Genomic DNA, 16,544 nt, shown 5'->3' with positions numbered 1-16,544 from the left:
GCTGCAAAACACGGTTAGAAAAAGACATGATTGGAGTATCATTTTGCTTGAGATTGCGCCAATCTTCCTTTAACCGTGCTAGGTACTAAGGTGGCAAGAACTGCGCCTTGAGCTTGTCTTGGGAGTCGGCCCAACTGAAAGAGAGGGGCACGCCTACCTCGGCTTCCTCTAGGTGCGCGGCCAATTGCTCCTCTTGCCACCCTTGATACCAATTAATGGTATCATCAGCAAGATACATGGCTACCGTCAAAATAAGCATTAAATTGATGCAACCAAGCATGAATAACATTAGCATCCATCTTACCGTCATACTTAGTTGTCGCAAAATAAGCATTAAATTGATTCCCTATCTTCTTAGTTGTCGCAAAATAAGCATTAAATTGATGCAACCAAGCATGAATAACATTAGCATCCATCTTACCGTCATACTTACTAAATGTCAACTTCTTTGTGACGGGGTTGTTAGAATCCGCTTCTTGACTACCTTATGATTCGCCCACGTCCTTGAGTGGCTCGGACTTCGAGGTGAGAACTTGTAGGACCAACTCTTGCATGCGTTGGTCTCTCTGCCCCTCACGTTGTAATTCCAAGGTCGCTCGTCTTTCTTCGGCCGCCATGCGTCCTTGCTCACGCTCATGCTCCATGGCTACCCTTCTTTCTTCGGCCGCCAAGCACGCTTGCTCGCGCTCGTGATCAAAGTGGCGCAACGGTTGTAACATCATATCCATCATCGCCTTGACCAAAGCCTCCTGTCACGTGACACATCCAACCCTATGTATCCGTGGACAAGCTACAGCATGATCAGGGTTCAGTCAGTCCAGTCAAGTCTAGATTAGAAGTGATCTGGCACTTTTGTGAGTCTATTCGTAGACCGTGCATGCCCAGTCACTTAGCATAGTTGCATATCCTCTGGTTGCACACAGCATGATCATCAGTATTCCCATCAGAATCCATTAGAATCAGTTAGGGGAACTTTTCAGTGATTTTAGCCTATTTTTCCTATTTTTGACATTTTTCACTTATTATTTTTAAGTGACTTTCCAACAAAAGTAGGTAGGGCAATTTTGCTAAGTTAATATATAAGCAAACCCAAGTTAGCACTCAATGGCAGAAGAGGCAGCAGGAGCTCCCCACTCAACAGGCACCTTCTCAACAGGAACCATCAAGATCCCATCAACACCCACAAGCATTGGCGATTCCCTCTCCAGGCCCTAGCGTTTTCAGATTCCTCTCATCGCCAACAGTTCCATGGCGTTTTCAGCATTGCAATGTCGCCATCATTCCCGGACAGACCAACGTTTTTACTAACGCTACAGCAGCCCCAGCGTTTTTGCTAGCGTTTCCAGATCTGCCAGTGCTTTTGGTTTTCAGCCCATTCCGCAGCAGATGGTCAGCGTTTTCAGCCTTCATGGACAGCAGTAGATTCAGCCCTAACCTCATACAGAGTATCCCCATTTTCAGCCCTCAAAAAGGCAGCCAAAACAGTCATTTTCAGCCACCCAAAACAGCCCCAAGATTTGCAGATTTCAGCAGATAGAAGACCACAGATTTCAGCCCTAAAGTCGTCGTCGTCATCACCGACATAGTCCCAGGTTGGACGAGTCCATTGCATCGTCATTGTACCACTTTGTGCAATCATAAGTAGACCACTCTCGTCGACGAGAGTGGGGCCTTCGGAGGAGGGTTTTACAACGTCTCTGGTGTCGTATCTCTCTTCTCTCTCTATATCTGAGTCTCATACACTTGCACACACAGTGTCCATTCACTTTGTTTGTGATCATAGCATTCTCTCATTAAGAACGGAAGGCTCTACCTTTCATAAGAACAAAAGGAACCTTGAGCACAGTTCGGAGCACTCATCTTGAGCAAGCACAAACAATCATTCCGCTGCAACCTTACATTGGTATCAGAGCTTTGGCAGTGTTCTGTATCACTCAAGGAAAGAACCACAAGAATCACAAGGATTTTTTTTGCTCGTTGCGGTCGCACGAACCCAAGTTCGCTTGGGCGTGTCGATTCCTAATGGTGTTTTTGAAGAGTGACAGGAATCCCAAGAAAGAAGGGCTTTTCCAACCTCCCCTTGTGTCTCTTTTCACTCATTGAGAGCGGACCGTGCACTTAGCGGCCGGCCACTCGACGTGAGGTGGGAAAAAGCAACCTTGGTGTGAGTGCAAGGCCGCAAGGGGTGCGCCCGTGGAAAGGAGTAGAACTCGGGTGAAGAGAATATCCTTCTCAAACACGGTTTGCAAGCGAAAGAAAACCTCAAGAACCTCAAGCATCTCAAGACCCGCAAGAACCCAAGTTCCTCGTGAACTTAAGAACCCAAGACCCCAAGAACCACAAGAACCCACGAGTTCAAAATGGTCATCACTCGAAGCGGAATGGATACTTCGCTTGGAGGTGATGAGCATGAGAGAGGCGAAGAAGAATTTTCCCCACCACGAAGTTTTTCCGACCCTCCCCCTTTTCCATCTACGACAAGGATTGCACTAACTCCTATGGAGGCTTTCGACAAGAGGATGATGGACAGGAAGTTAGAAAGCGAAGAAAGAATCGCCGCCATCGAGCGTAAGTACCAAGAAAGAATGATGTCACGTGACACATCCAACTCTATGTGTCCGTGGACAAGCTACAGCATGATCAGGGTTCAGTCAGTCCAGTCAAGTCTAGATTAGAAGTGATTTGGCACTTTTGTGAGTCTATTCGTAGACCGTGCATGCCCAGTCACTTAGCATAGTTGCATATCCTCTGGTTGCACACAGCATGATCATCAGTATTCCCATCAGAATCCATTAGAATAAGTTAGGGAAATTTCCAGTGATTTTAGCCTTTTTTTCCTATTTTTGACATTTTTCACTTATTATTTTTAAGTGACTTTCCAACAAAAGTAGGTAGGGCAATTTTGCTAAGTTAATATATAAGCAAACCCAAGTTAGCACTCAATGGCAGAAGAGGCAGCAGGAGCTCCCCGCTCAACAGGCACCTTCTCAGCAGGAACCATCAAGATCCCATCAGCACCCACAAGCCTTGGCGATTCTCTCTCCAAGCCCTAGCGTTTTCAGATTCCTCTCATCGCCTACAGTTCCATGGCGTTTTCAGCATTGCAATGTCGCCATCATTCCCGGACAGACCAGCGTTTTTACTAACGCTACAGCAGCCCCAACGTTTTTGCTAGCGTTTCCAGATCTGCCAGCGCTTTTGGTTTTCAGCCCATTCCGCAGCAGATGGTCAGCGTTTTCAGCCTTCATGGACAGCAGTAGATTCAGCCCTAACCTCATGCAAAGTATCCCCATTTTCAGCCCTCAAAAACGCAGCCAAAACAGTCATTTTCAGCCACCCAAAACAGCCCCAAGATTTGCAGATTTCAACAGATAGAAGACCACAGATTTCAGTCCTAAAGTCGTCGTCATCACCGTCGTCGTCATCGACATAGTCCCAGGTTGCATCAGTCCATTGCATCGTCATTGTACCACTTTGTGCAATCATAAGTAGACCACTCTCGCCGACGAGAGTGGGGCCTTCGGAGGAGGGTTTTACAACGTCTCTGGTGTCGTATCTCTCTTCTCTCTCTATATCTCAGTCTCATACACTTGCACACACAGTGTCCATTCACTTTGTTTGTGATCATAGCATTCTGTCATTAAGAGCGGAAGGCTTTACCTTCCATAAGAACAAAAGGAACCTTGAGCACAATTCGGAGCACTCATCTTGAGCAAAGTGCAAACAATCATTCCGCTGCACCTAACACCTCCATAGGATTTGGTGCAAACCGTGGCGTAGATGGGGAAGGGGGAGGGTCAGAAAAACCTCCTGGCGGGGAAAATTCTTCTTCACCACCTCCATGCTCATCACCTTCATGCAAAGTATCCATTCCGCTTCGGGTGATGACCAAACACTGAGATCTTGGGTTCTTAAGTTCACGAGGAACTTGGGTTCTTGAGTTCTTGTGGTTCTTGGCTTTTGGGGTTCTTGAGTCCTTGAGTTCTTGAGGTTCTTGAGGTTTGTCTTTAGCTTGCAATCTGTGTTAGAGAAGGATCTTCTCTTACCCGAGCTCTACTCTTCCCTGCGGGCGCACCCCTTGGCGGCCTTGCGCTCACACCAAGGTTGCTTTTTCCCACCTCACGTCGATTGGCCGGCCACTAAGTGCACGGTCCGCTCTCAATGAGTGAAAAGAGGAACTAGGGGAGGCCGGATAAGTCCTTCTTTCTTGGGTTTCCTGTCACTCTTTAAAACACGAATAGGAATCGACACGCCCAAGAGGACTTGGGTTACGTGCCACCGCAACAAGCGAAAAAATTCTTGTGGTTCTTTCCTTGAGTGATATAGAACACTTTCAAAGCTCTGATATCAATGTAAGGTACGCGGAAGTGAATGTTGAACTTTGCTCAAGATGAGTGCTCCGAACTGTGCTCAAGGTTCCTTTTACTTACGGAAGGGAGAGCCTTCCGTTTCTTTAGTGAGAGAGTGCAAATGATCACAAACAAAGTGGATAAACACTATGAATGAAGGTGCTGAGACTGAGAGGTAAAGAGAAAAGAAATACGACACCAGAATGTTGTCAAACCCTCCTCCAAGGGCCCTTCTCTCGATGGCGAGAGAAGTCTTTGCTATTGATTGCACAAATCTCTACAATGGTCTTAATGCAATGGTCTTGCCGACGATGTCGACGACGATGATGGCGACGACGAGACGGGCTGAAAACAGAAAAACGCTAGGGGCTGAAATCTGCAACTCTTGTATCTACTGAATTCTGACTCTATGTTGGTGACGACAACGATGACGACGCGAAGACGACGCGCTGAAAACGCAGATGCTGAAATCTGCGAATAGCAGGCTGAATCTGCAAACGCTGGCTGATCTGACCGTGCGGCGAGGATCTGCTGCGGGAAGGTGAGATCTGCGAGATTTTGGGGGTGCGGTACGGAGTCTGACTGCTGAAAATGCAAAACGCTGATGCTAATGGGGTACTTGTCGCCGGGAACCTGCAAACGCTTATGGTAATCTGCAAATGCAAAAACGCTAGGGCGATCTGCTGTCTCTTGCAAAAACGCTAGGGGATCTGCTGTGAATCTGCTAACACCGGCTGATCTGCAACTGCAAAACGCTGAGGCTGATCTGCAATGGCTGCAAAACGCTGGCCTTTCTTGATGGCTGAAAACGCCAAGTTGTTCCGCCGGGGGTCTTGCTGAGAAGGTGCATTGCCAGACACTGGGTCCCTGCTGCCTCTTCTAGCAGAAAGTGCTAGCGCCAGGTTTCCTTATATATTAGCTTGGCCAATTTGCCCTACCCAGTTTCCCAACAAAGTCGCTTATTAATAATAAGTGAAAAATAACTGAAATAGGGAAAATAGGTATGTGCACTGTAAAATGCTCCTCATGGAATCTGATGGTAATGTTGATGATCATGCTGTGCGCAACCAAAGGATATGCAACTACTCTAAGTGACTGGACATGCACGGCCTGCGAATAGACTCACAAAGGTGCCAGGACACTTCCTAAGCTGAACTGAACCCTAGACATGAAGTAGCTTGTCCACGTACATATAGGGTTAGATGTGCATGTGACATTACACTACTACTAGTCGCAAAAGCAGCTCTTGGAAAAGCAGATATGGTGGGCTAACATCTTGTCACAGTTCCACTTCTAGATTGTCACGAAAGCCCTTAGTTTTGGCTATTTCCGTGATACATCATTGAAGATTCGAGGATATGGTAGATCAGTACGTCACAGATCCCGACTTTGCAGACATCTTTCACCAGATGCAGAGTGGAGAGATAGTTGCAATCTATTCCATACGGGACGGCTATTTGATGCGGAAAATGATGTTGTTACACAACCTTTGAGAGAAAAGGTTTTGACACACTGCCATTGTCCACCTTTTTTGGGCCATCGCGGCATAGATACCACCTTAAAGAGTGTGGAGCGTTACTTTTATTGGCCAAGGCTCAAAAAGGATGTGGACGAGTTTGTTCCCAATTGCTTAGTATACCAAAAGGTCAAGTTTGACAAACATAAGGCACCAAGACTTCTACAACCTTTCCCCATACCCTCCCGCCCCTAGGAAAGCATTGCTATGGATTTCATTTTTATCTTCCCAAGACCCAAAGCGGGCATGATGGCATTTGGACAGGATTTAGCAAGCAGGCCCACTTCATTCCGGTAAAGAAGACGGTCAAGCCAGATCATTTGGTGAGACTGTTTGTTTCACAGATTTTTCGGCTACATGGCTTGTCTGAGTCCATAGTCTCAAACAAAGACCCCCATTCACGAGTTTGTTTTAGAGGGCAATCTGGGAGAACATTGGCACGTGGTTGCAGTTCTCGTCCTCATTCCACCCACAGATAGACGGGCAGTCTGAAGTAGGAAATTCAATAGTTTTGGATTTCTTGAAGTCTACATTTCAAATCAAAAGACTCAATGGGAAAAGTATTTACCCTTGTTGGAGTTTGCCTAGAACAACACGGTTCATTCATCGACGGGGAAGGCACCATTTGAAGTAATCGAGGGTGCTAGGAAGGTTGTCACGTGCGCACTTCTCTTGTGCTACGTGGACATGCTTCTGCTACAGTCTAGCATGAGTCATTAGCTTAGGACTGAGCCTGGCACTTTGTGAGCCTATAGCAGGAGGTGCATGTCCAGGCCGATCATAGTTGCATACCCTCTCTTGCACGGACAGCATTTCAGCATGTAGGTAATTTGCCGCGTGTGACCACCTCTTAGCATGCTATTTTTAATAAGTAAATTTTCAGCCTATTTCTTGCAAGGTCGTCGGGCTGCCCTTGTCCCTGCTCGACCCAGCCTAATCCACCCATATAAGGAGCTCTATGGGCGCTTATAGAAGGCAGAAGACGAAGGGAATTGGCAGTAGCACCAAGTAGTGCCGCAGAAGCCAGTAGAAGCCCAATGTTTTCTCAGCATGACCAGCCCTTGATGACCAGCGTTTTCAGCCAGCATGATCAGCGTTTTCAGCCCAAGACAGCCAAGGTTTTCAACTTGAAGCGCCAACAAATTTCAGCCCTAGCCTCGTCATTGGTAGCAGATCCTTAGCCATCGACATCGCTAGTAGATTCCGGCATTCACGTCGGACATTGTATGGCCAATGTGAACGGTAGTTTCACCCGCAGATGGGAAGTGGTCGGCATTGGAATTCGTATAGTAAGAGGATGTCTAGGCTCAGAGCAAGATCATATAGGTCCCCCCGTCGCACTTAGCAAGTTGGTGGACACTAGGAAGTGAACTCAATAAAGGCACAAAGTCAAGGTGGGACTACCATCAGAAAGTATCCGACAGTTGGGCCACATTGCACTTTTGGATGCGGTCCCAATGAGGATAGATGGTCAAATGACCAGTGGGAGCCCAACGGAATCATTTCCTAAAATTTAGGGAACTGCTATTTTGGGCCGTGAAATGTGTTCGTGTCATTACCTCCGGTATGACTAGGGGAACATTTTACAACTCTGCCACGAAGTCAACGGGGCAACCAGTCGAGAGATTTTTAAGCGGCAAACCCGAAATAGGAAAATGCTTGTAAATGCGGCAAGTGGCAAATTTTCATGCACTTGCCTCTTACAGAAAAATGGGCGCTGAATTTTATGCTGGGAGAGGCCTTTTTTTGGTTTTTGTCACAGTTTAAGAGCTATGGAGTGCTTTCTTTCCCTCTCATGTACAATGGGGTGCTAGGAGTGATGCCCTGCACGCTACACTGCTCTCTCTCTCCCCTACATGTAGTTATGTGATGCCCCACAAGAGGGCTCTTCATTTGACTGATGTACAGCTGTGTGGGTTCATGCTTTTGTGTTGAGGCAAGAGCCTCCTTGAGCAGGAACAGGGGTAGCTAGTTACTACTCCAAAGCAAGCACCGGTGAGGGTCATAACCTCACCGTACAGGTGCAAATTCAGCACTGTGTATGCACTGAAAATTGACTGTGTTTTAGCCATACGGACGCCAGAACCCTTGGGAATCGTGCCCCACTGGCAAAGGACAGGTAGGGGACTGTTTGGGGCTGAAAGCAGGGCAAAAACCAGTAAATACAGCGAGCTGAATTTACTGTTTTTGGGCTGGAATCAGAGGGTATATGCCAATGGAAGTGAGTTCTAGCAGGGGAATTGGTTTCGCGCAAGTTTTGGGGCTGTTATGCTGCCGAAATTTGGCCAAATCAGATAGTATCTAGTGGGATACAGGTAAAGGATTCGCAGGACTCTAGTTTGTAATTTACCCTCTCAAAGAATAAAGAAATACCGAAAGGGGCGCCAATTTTGGGGCCTACAGGTTGTCGGCGTCTGCTCGGGGCATTCTAGCTTCCGAGCCGTGTGTGTATTCAAGTGTTAATTCCCGTCGCAGGTTCTTTTTGCAAAGTGCTCTGTGTGTGTGTCTAAAGTAAAGAATTTTGGGTGAAAGCCAACGCCTACCACCCCACGGGCCGGTTTCAACCTCCGTACCCCGCAGTACCGAGTAATACACAATATCGGTAGCATCAATACCAGTACCCAGCATCATTGGCATCAATACCTCGCAGTACCCAATAGTACACAGTATCGTAGCATCAATACCAATACCCAACATCAGTGCCATCGGTACCCGTTAGCGTTAACATCTCAGCATTTAGCATCATTGTATGAGCATTGTGCAAGAATAAAGAAAGTACTTGCTATAGCAACAGAGCAAGGGGCCCTTGAGGGTTTGGGAGCCGACATTCGGTGTTGTCTCTTTTCTCTCTCTCTCTCTCTCTCTCTCTCTCTCTCTCTCTCTCTCTCTCTCTCTCTCTCTCTCTCTCTCTCTCTCTCTTCATTCAATTCAATTCTTTCAAGTGAAGTAAAGTGTCCCTTTTGTTTGTGCGGAGTACTAGATCCGAGCTAATCCTCAAACACTTCCGCTACACCTGACAAAGGTTTCTCCATTTCTAAGCACCAAAGATAAGATCTTTGAAGCAGATTAGTATACGAGAGATTTTGACACTGAGGTTCGCGAGGCTCTTGAGAAGTCTCAAGCACGGCATAAGAAGGCAGTTGATAAACATCGACGCAACTTGCAGTTGAAGAAAGAGGATTGGGTGCTCTTACAATTTGAGAAGACACGCCTGAGGAAAAGAAAGGGAAAGGAGCGGCTTTTCCCAAAGCTAAGTATGCGATATTATGGCCTTTTCCAGATTCAAGAGCAGATAAATGATGTATCCTTCAGACTGAAGTTGCCAGATACTTGGAAGATTCACAATGCTTTTCATGTGAGCCTCTTGAAACCTTTTCAGGGTGAGGTGCCAGTCGACAAGGAGCCAGAGGAGTAGCCTGAAGTAGAAGAGAGTGAGGAGATACTCGTTCCTGAACAGATACTGGCTCACAAGGAAAGGAAAGTGAAAGGTAAAGTGATACGGCGGTTCTTAGTGAAATTCAAGAACTATCCGGCATTGGATGCGAAGTGGATGGAGGAGGAGGACCCAGCAGGGTTGAATTTGGTGCACACGAGACTGCACAAGAGGGGAGTCACTCCGCTCCTTTGTCACAAATTACCCAGATGGAATAAAGTCATTGATTTCCCTTTGGATTTCAAGGATACTGATGTGCTGACAGTATTCTACTTTATGACTTTATGAACAAGTACTTTGAAATTTCACCCCTTTGCAACTATAAAACCGGACCAGTGAATTAGCGAAAGTGCGGGAAGCAAGGAAAGAAGGCAAATGGCCAGTATATAGAGGAGGAAAGGCACTTATTACAGAATTCAAGACTCTCCTACCCTCAAAGTAGAGAGATATATCTCTCCTTCTCATTCATGGTGTAGATTCATGGATTATTTCCTTTAGTAAAACTTCGCTTTTATGAGTCATAAAAGCCAGAAGTACCATTGTAAACTAAAGCTCTGAGCTACTGTGTTTATTTTCCTTACACGATGAACAGGAGTGTAAGATGGATGTATTACCTTTGTCACATGGGCCTCTCTCTCTCTCTCTCTCTCTCTCTCTCTCTCTCTCTCTCTCTCTCTCTCTCTCTCTCTCTCTCTCTCTCTCTCTCTCTCTCTCTCTCTCTCTCTCTATATATATATATATATATATATATATATATACCATAGGGTTTCTCCCTGCTCAACCTCAACCCCTTAACGCTGAGTCTCCCCTTGGGCAAGAGGCAGCCCCGTGGGGAGGCATTAGGCCTATCACCATAGCCTCGATCTCGAGGCAAAGCCGAGCCCCTGAATCTCCTGCAGCTTAGCCCTTGAACTCACGGATCTCGCGCTGCCTAGCCCTGAAATCACAGCCCTGTACGAAGCTGTGAAAAAATTGTGCGAGCCTAACGAGGCACCCTCACGAACCTTAACCGCCAAACTAAGGCTTTGTTAAGGCCTGGTTTACAGTGGGGTCACACTGGTTTACAGTGGGGTCTCATTGGATTACACTAGGGTCTCATCATGAATACCCCAAAGGTTACTGCGAGGAGTCGACCAAGTTTTGCAGCCATTGTAGCAGCGCCGAGTAAAAGCAATTGAATCGGAGAGCTTCAAAGAGTTGTTGATCAGCTTAAGAGAATCGCAACCTCAAAGAGCGCCTTAGCAAGCTTGAGGCACGTTTCGACTCTATGGTCAATCTTGCCACTTACAAAGCCAAAGAAGTTGAAGCCAAAGTCATCCAAGCTCACTCTGCAACCATTAAAGAAGTGCAGACCTGTGTGACAACGGAGCTTCGAGAACAGAGACTTCAGGAAGAGAGCTCCTCCAAGGTCCGGATTGGTGGGCTTCCCTCACCATGGTGCACCACCGACGACACCCTCGAAGAAGCAATTATCAAGCTCGACAATATTCTTCAAACAACAACATCAAGCCCAAAGCCATTTCTTGGATCAATGACACCCATAGGCAAGTTCCACCTGAGCATTGCCTTCTCATTTTCAAGGAAAAAGAGGAGCAAGTGAGGTTGTTGCGCCAATCCCACCTCCTCAAGGGAACAAAGGTTTGGACTGATGAGGAGTTGACCATGAATCAACTCAAGATGAAGAAACAAGAACTCAAAAAGCACGAAAACAAGGTAAACGGGTAGTATATCGAGGAGGTAAGGCCATCATCCAGGAGTTTCAAACTCCCAAAGGGGCTATCCCCTTACCCGACCCCACCTAGATTTTGCTACTTTTTTCCGCCCTCTTGATGGACCCTCAGTCCTTAACTGATATGTATCTAATGCCTTCACTTAGAAAGTTGCATTGTAATGTTTTTGTTTCCAGACCCATTGGTCATATCTGACCTCCGTGGACAATAATGCTCTCTCTCTCTCTCTCTCTCTCTCTCTCTCTCTCTCTCTCTCTCTCTCTGTGTGTGTGACAAAATTGTCATTGCAACCAGATAGGCAGAGGACATGGATGAGGAATCAGGAGAGCCAAGCACCGATACAAATTACCACAAGCTCAAAATCAAGAGTCTCTGTCCCCTCTTTCAGTCTCTAGACCAACACATTGCAGTTTCTTCAAAGAAGGTGAAACACGCTATATGGCAATTAAAGAATGGGAAAACGCACGATATCGGTAGCGGGACATTTTGCACATGCTTGTGAGATACTTGCAATATCATTGGCTCGCATATTTGATAGGGTAATGTGTTGAGGGATTCCCAACTAGTTGCCTAGACCCCATCCAGCCAGAGCACGATCAACAACTTCTCCATGGCCACACGCCCAGGTATGAGCTGGACTGCTAACACCAAGCTAGCTTCACCATCAGCAGCAGGGACACAGCATAAAGAGGCTTCATCTTCTAGAGGTGTCATGCTCGATAGAGCAGTGGCGTTCAGCAGGATGAGACGCCCACGCCCACCTAGGAAGAGACCGAAACGGCAGATCAGAGCATTCATTGAGTGCCACCAGAGGAAGATGCCAAGGCATTTCAATGATGCAAAGATACATCTTCCCATAAGACAGAGACCCTAAGAGTGTTTTTGATGACATACTGTTTATTTGGGGAGAATGGATGTACTGTTAGACAGGCGGTTAAAGCCTTTTTGCTTTGGGTTGATTTCTCTATTTACCTTGGATAAGAGACATGTTTTGATTGTATGCGTTGTTTTCATCTCATTGGCCTCTTTGAGACGTTAATACAGCCTTTCTTGTTTTGTCAGGCACAGTCTCAAGAACCCATAAATTGGCCTCTTTGAGGCACTAACATGGTCTTTCTTCATTTATTGATTTCATGTATGAACACCTGTAAGCAAAATGTACATCAATCCGCAAAAGCACAAACTTCCTGTACCTGCAGCTCAACTTTTAATGTTTCCACCTCTTGCTGAAGGAGATAATATTGGTCAGAGGTTGCAGATGATGCAACCAATCTTCGATCTTCCTCTTTACGCTGTAAAAGCTCGAGTTCTGCACGTAATGAAGCAGTATCCTCTTCTGCCTGCAGTGCACAGAGCGAACTACTTCAGTAATCTCCTCTAGCAACTAACATACTAGAAGGAGCATCATCTCTAAGCACCTTATATTGCTCCTCCTCAGCTTCTTGAAGTCGCTTCCTCATGACTCGCACCTGTGCAGCATAATCATCCTGTAAAGTTACCAGTAAAAGACCAATTAGCTTGCAGACAATAACAATGCCACATTCAGAGGGAAAACTTTTAAAGGTTGCTAACAAACCCCCTTAGAAAATGCTAATTACATTTTCCCCCCTTAGTAATGGAAATTTCAGGTGAACACAAGGTCTGTGAAGGATCTTATAAGGGGTATAGACTTTGAAGCAGGATTTCCTTGTTGCTGTGAAACTCAAATGGCAGCTCCTGTGAAAGCCAGAATGACTAGAAAAACTTCCTGGTGTTCTCCTTCTGGCAAGGTTCAAAGGTTACAGGTCTGCTTTACACAGTGTTTTGATGTTTACAACCCACCAAACAGGGCAAGATCCAAAATCATAACTAAACTTTCAAAGATATGTCACAATGTCAGCATAAAGTAATCAAATTCAAACAAAGTAGAAAAGCTTCTTACCCTTGATCTAATGGCAGCATCCCTCTCCATCTTCAAGCTTTCAACTGACATCATCTCCAATTAGCCTGTAAATAAACTCATCAAATGGAAGACTCGTCATGTCAAGATTATTGACAAAAAAGAGTTTGAAGACCATAGTCAATATTTTCCATTGCATTGAATGTTGGTGTAAGGGGAGGGCCACACGTGCACAATGAAAAGAAGACTGGAACAGACTTTTAGCACCTCAAAACAACTGGAGAGAGAGAGAGAGAGGATCCACACAGTAGACACGGAGTGGCAGAGTTCCACTCTCAAATCATTCGCCCCAAAACACTAGCACCCTTTCGATATTTCTTTTATATTGCTTCACAAAGGTACAATTGCCGGGGGACTCTTCCTCTGCTTCCGCACACGTGAGAATTGCCAAAGTGAACCCCCAAGACTCATATTTGAAGGCCCTTGGCCTCGAAAAGCAACTCATATGAAAAGCCTGGCCCTCCAGAGCCAAAAGCTTGCACTCAAAAGCTTCCTTGGTGATTTGCGGGCCATCCATACTGTTCCGCATTTTGCGGACCTGTTTTTAGGGTTTTTCATCTTCAGCCGGGTTGTCCATAGTTAGGTTTAATGTTCTAACCCCCTTTGGGGTCATGCCACCTCACCAACTTGTGAAATACCCCCCTCTTGAAAGAAGAGTAATTGTGACGCGATTAGACTTGCAAAACTCAATCCGATTCTTTAGCAGACACAGCCTTTATGCATACATGCCAATGCCCATCATTACCAGAAAACACATTCTCCGATTCTTTAGCAAACACTGCCTTTATACATACATGTCAATGCCCATCATTACCAGACAACTTATTCTCTAGCATGCATTGCACCATACAGTTCCACAATCAAATTTTCATCCAATCATCTCATCCACATATGAGCTCTTAATATGCAAGCGTAGCAATATTAGCCATCACACCTAGACTGCGTTGGTCCTTTCAAGGGTTGTCGATACACTAAGATCACATACCCAAGCAATCTCATCCAATTTGGAACTACTTATGCACCAGATTCATATGCTTTACAAATAACACAAAATTCACATGTGCAAACATATAACATAAAGACATCCAACTACAACCAAACGCTCCCGAAACCAGAATCTGTCATTCTGAGGGTTCCACATACAACTAAACGCTCACTAGACCGCAGCATGCGTCGTTCAGAGGTTTTCATCTAGAACTAAAAGCTCCCTAGACTGCAGTCTGCATCATTTAGAGGTCCCAAGCACAACTAGACGCTCCCTAAACCATAGTCTCCGTCATCTAGAGGTTTTCAAATAGCATTGAAACCAGCATTCAAAACAGAGTTAAATAAATTTAATCAGCACCAAGACAAGTTTAAATAGATTTATTCTATTCCAAAGAATCATAAAACATTGTTTCAAAAAAAAAGCATCTAAAAAACTAAAACCATTTGGGGTTGGTTTCTGTCAGCCAAACTCGAAGGACGACGGGCTTGCCATCCTAACTCAAAGTGATGGTTTTGTTGCCGATCTAAATGATAGCATCATTTTTGTCTTACCAAGGCATGCCCAAAAGAGCATCGCAATGCCGCCCTAACTTCCTAATGTGAAAATCTGCCTTGCCATGGTACCCTTGAATGGTGACAAGGAGGGCACCAATAAGTGGGACAATTGTATTGGTATTTCCTGTAGCTAGCTCAGTCTCAATGACTCAAGCAAACTGGTCGTACTCAAAGTCCATCTTCTTTAGGAACTTTGGGTGGTTTCGGTGGCTCTTAGATCGAGAAGTTAAGATCTTTGTGCACGAATCTTACCATAGGCTCTACATAACTCGTTGGAAGCATCAAGTACAAAAATGCCATAAATATCTGGAACTAGTCCTATAGAGATTCGGGTTTCTTGGCAGGAGATTTGCTCTACAGGTTTATCGCCTCTGTGGGGGCAGATGTATGAATTGTGGCCCATCTCAAAACATTTGAAGCACCTTCCTTCTTGTTCCAGATTTTCTCATTGGCGAGTAGTCAAGTGAGGTCATGCAGGTGGAGTCTAGGTGTCATGATAATATCAAGAATTTGTGTGTTGTGGTCGAGGATTCTAAGTAGTTGCCATTTGGTCGTTAGTTATAAAGTTCAGTCTTCCCTTCATGAATTTGTAGCCAACCACAACATGGTCCATGAGCTCTTAGATCGTCGAGACTTGTTTGGCAACACTTGTTTGGACAAACAGTGGTGATGGCAATTTTATGGTGTCGCGCTCACACCGGTCCTCCAAGGTTATCAACTTGGAGAAAGACATTGAGAGGTAGATATCTAAAAACTTCTGATTGTAGTCTTCCATAGTTTCCGTGGGCAGCATTTTCAAGTTACCCCATTTTGCCAGAAACTGCACTTCAAACTAGGAGGTCATGCAACTTCAGACAAAAATGTTCTTGAAAGCTTGCCAAGTCCTTGGAGTGTGAGGCTTTGTGGCTATAGAGCTCCACCACTACATAGCATTGTCTTTGAGAAAAGGGCTGCTCCATAGATTTTGGATTCTTCTATGTAGTTCCCCAGTGCATAAATATTGTCGAATAGCTAATGGAACTGCAATGCTTTCTCCCAATCTTTCACTCCCGAAAAAGTGAAAATTTTTACAGTAGATCTACCATCCTTGAAGTCCTTGGGCTGATTTGGTGCAAGTCCCGAAGGTGGATAATAGGGGTAGGCATATGGGCTCCAACCGTTAAACCCAGGTGGTGGGAAGGTATGGCAATGGCGGTGGCAAAGGAGGTAGCATCGGGTAAAAATCAGATGGTGCAACCATACCCAATCCGAGTAGAAGATTGTGGAGGTTCTTGAGAAGAGAGGCAATATGTAGTTTAGAAACTGCTATAAGTTCTACATAATAGGTAGATTCTGTTGAGGATTCCTCAAGAGTATGTCGCAGAGTTCATCGAGGAGGAACTGCATATACTCGATGAAATCAAGAAGCGCCATCTTGTTCTGTCTGTTCCGAGGAGGATTGGTGTGCTTGTCAAAAGAGCAGACGCCTGAAGCTCTAATACCACTGCAACGGGAGGGCACCACATGCCAATTGAAAAGAACACACTTTTAGCACTTCAGAAAGAGAGAGAGAGAGAGAGAGAGAGAGAGAGAGAGAGAGAGCAAAATGATACACGTAGTGGGGGAGTTCCACTCTCAAATGACTGGCCCCAAAACCCTCGTGCCCCTTTTTGTATTCCTTTTATAATGCTTCACAACGGTACAACTACCCAAAGACTCTTCTTCTACTTCCACACACGCGAGAAATGCCAAGAAAGAGCCCGCAATGCTCATATTTGAAGGCAGCTTGGCCCCCAAGATCTTCCAGAGCCAAAAGTTGGCCCTCAAAAGTTGCCTCCGCAGTTTGCAAGCCATCCATACAGTTCTGTGTTTTGCGAGATGGCCGTATAGTGCCATGTCAGCATCATTTTTTGGGTTTTTTCTCTTTGGCTGGATTGTTCATAGTTAGGTTTTATTTGTTCTAACCCCTCTTGGGACCATGTCACGTCACCAAGTTGTGACAGTTGGACTGCATATGTCATAGTGTCCGCTCACAGTTCAAAAGCATGCTAACTGG

General features: G+C 45.6%; 1 protein-coding gene across 2 annotated transcripts in view; it reads right to left on the bottom strand.

Annotated features, from left to right (window-relative positions):
• Positions 1–16,544, bottom strand: part of LOC147417605 (uncharacterized) — an 88,164-nt gene that overhangs the window by 34,144 nt on the left and 37,476 nt on the right. For both annotated transcript variants that reach the window (XM_086507011.1, XM_086507012.1), the window contains exons 2-4: positions 12,950–13,014; positions 12,447–12,515; positions 12,222–12,368 (exon numbers count right to left, since the gene is read on the bottom strand). In XM_086507011.1, the coding sequence (XP_086363137.1) occupies positions 12,222–12,368; positions 12,447–12,515; positions 12,950–13,003 (270 nt within the window). In that variant the 5' untranslated portion in view covers positions 13,004–13,014. The remainder of the gene's footprint in view (positions 1–12,221; positions 12,369–12,446; positions 12,516–12,949; positions 13,015–16,544) is intronic.

Source organism: Adiantum capillus-veneris, chromosome 30 (genome assembly GCF_014529385.1).
Source record: "Adiantum capillus-veneris isolate H3 chromosome 30, ASM1452938v2, whole genome shotgun sequence".
Classification (NCBI taxonomy): domain Eukaryota; kingdom Viridiplantae; phylum Streptophyta; class Polypodiopsida; order Polypodiales; family Pteridaceae; genus Adiantum; species Adiantum capillus-veneris.
Note: the sequence above shows the minus strand (reverse complement) of the source record. Positions and strands in the feature narration are given on the sequence as shown.